Source organism: Cervus elaphus, chromosome 12 (genome assembly GCF_910594005.1).
Source record: "Cervus elaphus chromosome 12, mCerEla1.1, whole genome shotgun sequence".
NCBI lineage: Eukaryota > Metazoa > Chordata > Mammalia > Artiodactyla > Cervidae > Cervus > Cervus elaphus.
The window spans coordinates 90,843,720-90,850,409 of NC_057826.1; the positions used below are offsets into that span (position 1 = coordinate 90,843,720).

At 40.6% G+C, this 6,690-nt stretch overlaps 1 protein-coding gene across 1 annotated transcript; it reads right to left on the reverse strand.

The window, feature by feature from the left end:
- Positions 1-2,921: 2,921 nt before the first annotated feature.
- LOC122705553 (protein BEX3-like) lies at positions 2,922-5,533 on the reverse strand. The gene is made up of 2 exons (XM_043920995.1): positions 5,522-5,533; positions 2,922-3,498 (listed from the first exon to the last, which is right to left on the reverse strand). The coding sequence occupies exon 2, from the start codon at positions 3,484-3,486 to the stop codon at positions 3,178-3,180; it is 309 nt and encodes a 102-aa protein (XP_043776930.1). The 5' UTR covers positions 3,487-3,498; positions 5,522-5,533; the 3' UTR covers positions 2,922-3,177.
- Positions 5,534-6,690: the final 1,157 nt, after the last annotated feature.

Below are 6,690 nucleotides of genomic sequence, written 5' to 3' on the forward strand. Positions count from 1 at the left end.
ATTCAAGGGATTAGATCTGAGAGACAGAGTGCCTGAAGAACTATGGTCGGAGGTTCGTCATTTTGTACAGGAGGCAGTGATCAAGACCATCCCCAAGAAGAAGATATGTAAAAGGCAAAATGGTTGTCTGAGGAGGCCTTACAAATAGCTGAGAAAAGAAGAGAAGGAAAGGGGAAAAGGAAAGATATACCCATCTGAATGCAGACTTTCAAAGAATAGCAAGGAGAGAGAAAAAAGCCTTCCTCAGTGATCAGTGCAAAGGAATAGAGGAAAACAATAGAATGGGAAAGACTAGGGATCTTTCAAGAAAATTAGAGATACCAAAAAAATATTTCATGCAAAGATGGGCACGGTAAAGGACAGAAATGGTAAGGACCTAACAGAAGCAGAAGATACTAAGAAGAGGTGGCAAGAATACACAGAAGAACTGTACAAAAAAGATCTTCATGACCCAGATAACCACAATGGTGTGATCACTCACCTGGAGCCAGACATCCTGGAATGTGAAGTCCAGTGGGCCTTAGGAAGCATCACTATGAACAAAGCTAGTGGAGGTGATGGCATTCCAGTTGAGCTATTTCAAATCCTCAAAGATGATGCTATGAAAGTGCTGCACTCAATATGCCAGCAAATTTGGAAAACTCAGCAGTGGCCACAGGACTTTAAAATGTCAGTTTTCATTTCAATCCCAAAGAAAGGCAATGCCAAAGAATGTTCAAACTACTGCACAATTGCAGTCATTTCACACGCTAGCAAAGTAATACACAAAATTCTCCAAGCTAGGCTTCAACAGTTTGTGAACTGAGAACTTCGAGATGTTCAAACTGGATTTAGAAAAGGCAGAGGAACCAAAAATCAAGTTGCCAACATCTGTTGGATGATCAAAAAGGCGAGAGAGTTCCAGAAAAATGTCTACTTCCGCTTTATTGACTGTGCCAAAGCCTTTGGCTGTGTGGATCATAATAAACTGTGGAAAAGTCTTAAAAGAGTTGGGAATACCAAACACCTTACTGGCCTCCTGAGAAATCTGTATGCAGGTCAAGAAGCAACAGTTAGAACTGGACATGGAACAACAGACTGGGTCCAAATTGGGAAAGGAGTACGTCAAGGCTGTATATTGTCACCCTGCTTATTTAACTTATATGCAGAGTACATCATTTGAAATGCTGGGCTGGATGAAGCACAAGCTGGAATCAAGATTGCTGGTAGAAATATCAATAACCTAAGATATGCGGATGACACCACCCTTATGGCCAAAAGTGAAGAGGAACTAAAGAGCCTCTTGATGAAAATGAAAGAGGAGAGTGAAAAAGCTGGTTTAAAACTCAGCATTCAAAAAACTAAGATTATGGCATCTGGTCCCATCACTTCATGGGAAATAGATGGGGAAACAGTGGAAACAGTGACAGACTACTTTCTTGGGCTCTAAAATCACTGCAGATGGTGACTGCAGCCATGAAATTCAAACATGCTTGCTCCTTGAAAGAAAAGCTATGACCAACCTAGACAGCACATTAAAAAGCAGAGACATTACTTTGTCGACAAAGGTCCGTCTAGTCAAGGCTGTGGTTTTCCCAGTAGTCATGTATGGATGTGAGAGTTGGACTATAAAGAAAGCTGAGCGCTGAAGAATTGATACTTTTGAACTGTGGTGTTGGAGAAGACTCTTGAGTGTCCCTTGGACTGCAAGGAGATCCAACCAGTCCATCCTAAAGGAAGTCAGTCCTGAATATTTATTGGAAGGACTGATGCTGAAACAAACTGCAATAGTTTGGCCACCTCATGTGAAGAGCTGACTCATTGGAAAAGACCCTGATTCTGGGAAAGATTGAGGGCAGGAGGAGAATGGATCAACAGAGGATGAGATGGTTGGATGGCATCACTGACTCGATGGACATGAGTTTGAGCAAGCTCTGGGAATTGGTGATGGACAGGGAAGCCTGGCACGCTGCAGTGTATGGGGTTGCAAAGAGTCAGGCATGACTGAGGGACTTAACTGAACTGAGTTACTAATGAGATTAAGTGTCTTCTTGGATGTGTCTTGACTATATTTTGTAGTCTGTGTAATGCCTATCAAGGTCTTTTGCTCATTTTATTTATTTTTTATCACTGAACTATAGTTGACATGCAGCATCACATCAGTTTCAGGTGTGCGGCATAGTGATTGGACGTTTGTGTACACTGTGGAAAGATCAGCACAAGAAGTCTGGCTACCCTCTGTCGCCATTCTAATTTGCAGTGTGTTCAGGGATTGACACTATAGAATTTTCCAGATATGAATACCAGGTATCCTCATTTTTGAGCTTGAAAAAATTAGCACACATTCTATCTTTTTTTGTATGGCCACAGAATTCACATTTCATCAAGACATCATATGGAAGTGGCCCCTTAATCAGATCTCTTTTATTTTATTTTATTTTTTTTCAGATCTCTTTTAAATGACAGAAAATCCATTTTCTTTTCCTATAGAAACCTGGTGGATTTTGCCCAACTTGCATTTTCCTTTAAGGTAGACACAATAGCACAACAAAGAACTTACAAGGAGTAAAACGGAAGGTCCCAACTGTTGTTTCCTACTACACAGGGAGCGCTATCTAGACAGAGGAGGGTCCACCCTGATGCTCCTGGAGCTTATATTTCAGAGTCCTTCACTTTCAGGGGCCCTTTGTAAAGCCTTGGTTGGGGCCCTAATGCTTTTTAATTCATGATTTTATAGTCTTTTTCTTTCCTCCCTCTCTCCATCCCTCCCTCCCCCCTCCATCCCTCCCGCCCTCCCTCCCTCACTGCGTGGCATGTGGAATCTTAAGTTCCCCAACCAGGGATTGAACCCACACCCCCTGAAGTAGAAGCAGAACCCACATCCCACTGAAGCGGAAGCAGAACCCACATCCCACTGAACCACCAGGGAAGTCCCTTTATTCTTTTTCTTTTTTTGCTTTTTAATTACTTTATTAACTCTACATTTTTCCATGCAAATGGGTGAAACTTCATTGTTGACAGAAACTTAGACTGGGTGCCAAGGCAATCTGCAATTAGAAGCTGGTAACACAGAACCCACCCGTTGAAATTACATAAGGTTCACAGCAAACAGATCAGTAAAGGCATTATCAGGAAAATGCAGGGAAAAACAGAACCACAGTGGAAATTACAGTATTAATCTCATGGAGATGGCAGGAGTCAAGGCATAAGGCAAAATTTGTCATGATGGTCATGGTGATTAGAGAGCTCCCCCGTAAGGATGCGCAGACAATTCCTCAACTGCAGCTTCCTAAGCTTTCTCCTGATTTCTCTCATCTCCTCCATGAATATTTCCATATCGTCTCCCTCTCCACCCATCGCATCATTGACCTGCCTATTGGGTACGACCCATTGGAAATTAGGGGCAAGTCGGCGAGCCTGTCCCTGTCTATGATTTCTTTCTGGCTGGTGGCCTTCGCCCCCTCCCAAAGGGCAGTCTTCCTCTCCATTCTGCACAGGTTGCTCCATTTCTTCATTTTCCTGGGCCTATCCTTGCTGTCTCCTGCTCCTTCCGATCCTCACCATGAGTGCGCACTTAGTTCCTTGCAGGAACTCAGGGATGATTTCCCATCGCTCTGAGTTGCTTTCCTGCCTTCCCTCAGTTCTTTTTCTTAAAGAGAGATTTCCAAACTATTTAAACTTAAGTATGCACAAAGCCTGGGTTTGTCTCTGAACATGGAAGTGTAAAAATGTATGTGAAGCTTAAATCATTTTATACTGGGCAACCTCTTGGTGCTGGGCCAAGCGCTGGAAGAAACCCTAGGCCACACTCAAAACTAGGCCTGGAAAGTGCTGGACTAACTTGGGTTCAGAAATCAAAATAAATGACTCCAACTTGGAAGACACCCTGTGTTGTGTTATGTTGTGTTAGCGTCTTCCTCCTTTCTTTCATGCTCACTAGCCTTCCTGAGCATTCAGTACAAAAATATTCAGCATTGAAATAACACAGTTACTTTTAACAAACAATTTCTTTCTTGCAGGCTTTTTGAAGAGTGCTAAGATAACATTTCATGCAGATTTAATCCTAAATTAATCTATGAAATGGGTTAGTGCTGGGCACATTTAAGCATTCAGTTTTGTCTTAGAGTCAGAACATGTTACAGTTCTCCCTTACTGGTCTGTCTCAATTTCTGCTCCAATTCATTTCTGAACTCTGAGTCAAAAAAGCCCAGGAAGGACCTTAATCAAATCACACATCAGGTTAGAATAGTGATTTTAGTGATTTGGACATCTGGCCACTTGGAACTGAAAAAAGGCTGCCAACTCACTTGACAAAAGCTACTGAACATCTGTCAGCATGAAAATAGCTCTCCTAAGTGACCCTGAATCAGATTTCTATAGCCAACCTCACAATGAAAGGGCATCTCTTCTTCTCCTATTATTCAGATAAATTGGTGCAATCCAAAATATCCTACCAGGATTCCACCAACAGTGCCCTCTAAAGTATTTTGTGATGCAAGTGCAAATGGTGTTAACCCATTGTCCCTTTCAGCTGTACTTCCCTGCTGTGTGACGTTGACAAGGGTGATATTAAAATTGTTGAGCCACACATGTGGCTCAGGCACTAAAGCAGGATCTTGGAGAGTCTAGGTAGAGATCTTGGGAAGAGAGCTCCAGGGAAGGGAGGAGGGGAACATGAAGGTGGGAAGCACACCCAGGAAAACCATTGCTTAACAAATGCTGTGGAGGAATTTCAGTATTTTACCATGCTATATGGCAATACCAATGTGCTCAGCTAAACCTGCCTTGGACATAGGTACAAAATTTTAAAGATGATGGCCACACTGTGCCTCCAAATATACCACAGAAAGATGGAGAAAGATCTGAGCCATGGGCTAGCTTCAATAGGGAAACATGTAGGGGGAAGTTTCAGACTCTGGGAGGCAGTGTTATTAGTTGGAGTGGAAGTACACTTAATAATCTCTTTCTCTGTACATGACTACATTCTGTGTTGCACTCAAGCCAGACAGGGAGCAGTCTTGCTCTCGGACTTGAACTGTAGAGTACCCTACAATCATACACACACACACGCATGTGCACACACATTTATTTAGGAAATGTGCACCTCTGTCACTCGAGATCCAGTGCTGGGTGTTGACATAGGAAACCCTAACCTCTAAACATCTGCGTTCGTGGCTAACACCTTCCAGGCGCTGGGAAACACCTTTCACATGGCCTGCCCCATGACCTCAAAACAAAAGACAACTGTGTCCAGATGCTGAGCAGATGCATGGGTTCTGCCACTGCCAGCTTCAGAGACGGACACTTGCTTTTGAGTGCAGGGGGATTTAAGTGGCTGAAACACTTAGGTGAGAGAAAAGACTAATTAATTAACTTGTCAAATCCTTCCTGTCAGCATGAAGGCAATAGACTCTTATACTATGAGGTATTGTTTCCCAGTGGTTCTTAGTATCCATGTTCTTAACTTCTCTTCCATGTTCAGTTGAGTTCCATTTCCTGGTTCACAAGCTTGTGTAGTATTTGCAACAGTTGCACATGGTGCCTTAGGAACATTTTGGAGTATTAATTAATCATATTACTCTTAAATCTATATGCCTGTATAGATTTATGCAGATACATTTATCTGGACATACATGTGGCAATGTGTTGCTAGTTCTTTACACTGGCAACCAGATGAATATAAAATGCCATAATTACAAATAGTTGGTTGTCTTTATAAAATACTTATAAGATTTAATTAAAATTTCAAAAGGTTAAATTAAAATTTTCAACATTATTTAAATGGATTGAAATGTTTAGTGGTTATCAGTTATGATTTTCATTCCACCTTTTAAGTTTAATACATAATTTTGAATATCTTAGAAGAGAAATTTTTGAAAAATATATGAAAAATATGAATTTTTACATTTAATATATATTGTCAAAGTATATTAGAATTTCCATCTGCCTACAGTGACATTCTAGTTTTTACTTATTTAGATTACTGTCAGTAGAACACAAGAAATATTAAAGTGTTGATTATAACAGCTCTTTAGAAATTTTGCTAAGATATAAAATCAAGAAAAACAAATTTTATGGGCTGAACTATAATTTTTTATGAATTGCATATGTTTTTTATTTCATTACTCATCCATATCCCAGCAGTGGAATAGCAATAATAAAGTAGTAATCAGGGTTAATTTTGTTTTGAACTTTTAATTTTTTATTGGGGTATAGCCATTTAACAATGTTGTGATAGTTTCAAGTGAACAGCAAAGGTACTCAGCTGTACATAATACAGTGTTAGTTATTTTTGATATTTTACATTTTACCTGACTTCAACTCGTATAAAAACCAAGACTTTTTACATATTTTGCCATTTTGTCACTCTGACAGACTTGTCAGAGTAGAAAGGATCACATTTTAGTTACTCGTTTATTTGCTTCCCTTGTAACTTTACATAAACAGTGTGTGAGTCTCCATTTCACTCTTCCCCTCCGGCCTCACAAATGATAGACCTCTAGACTTTTCTGTCTCACTTCCTCTTCCTGGTGAATCAGATGCCATCTCAGCCACAGAGGAGCAAGATGTCACCCATCCAGTGGCATGGGCGCATCAAGCCACAGTTGCGGTGCTAGTCCACAAGGACAAAGTTTTGCACCTTTTGTAAAAAAAAAAAAAAAAAAGATTATAACTTGAAGAATTTGAAGTACTTCAAATTTGAAGTACTAC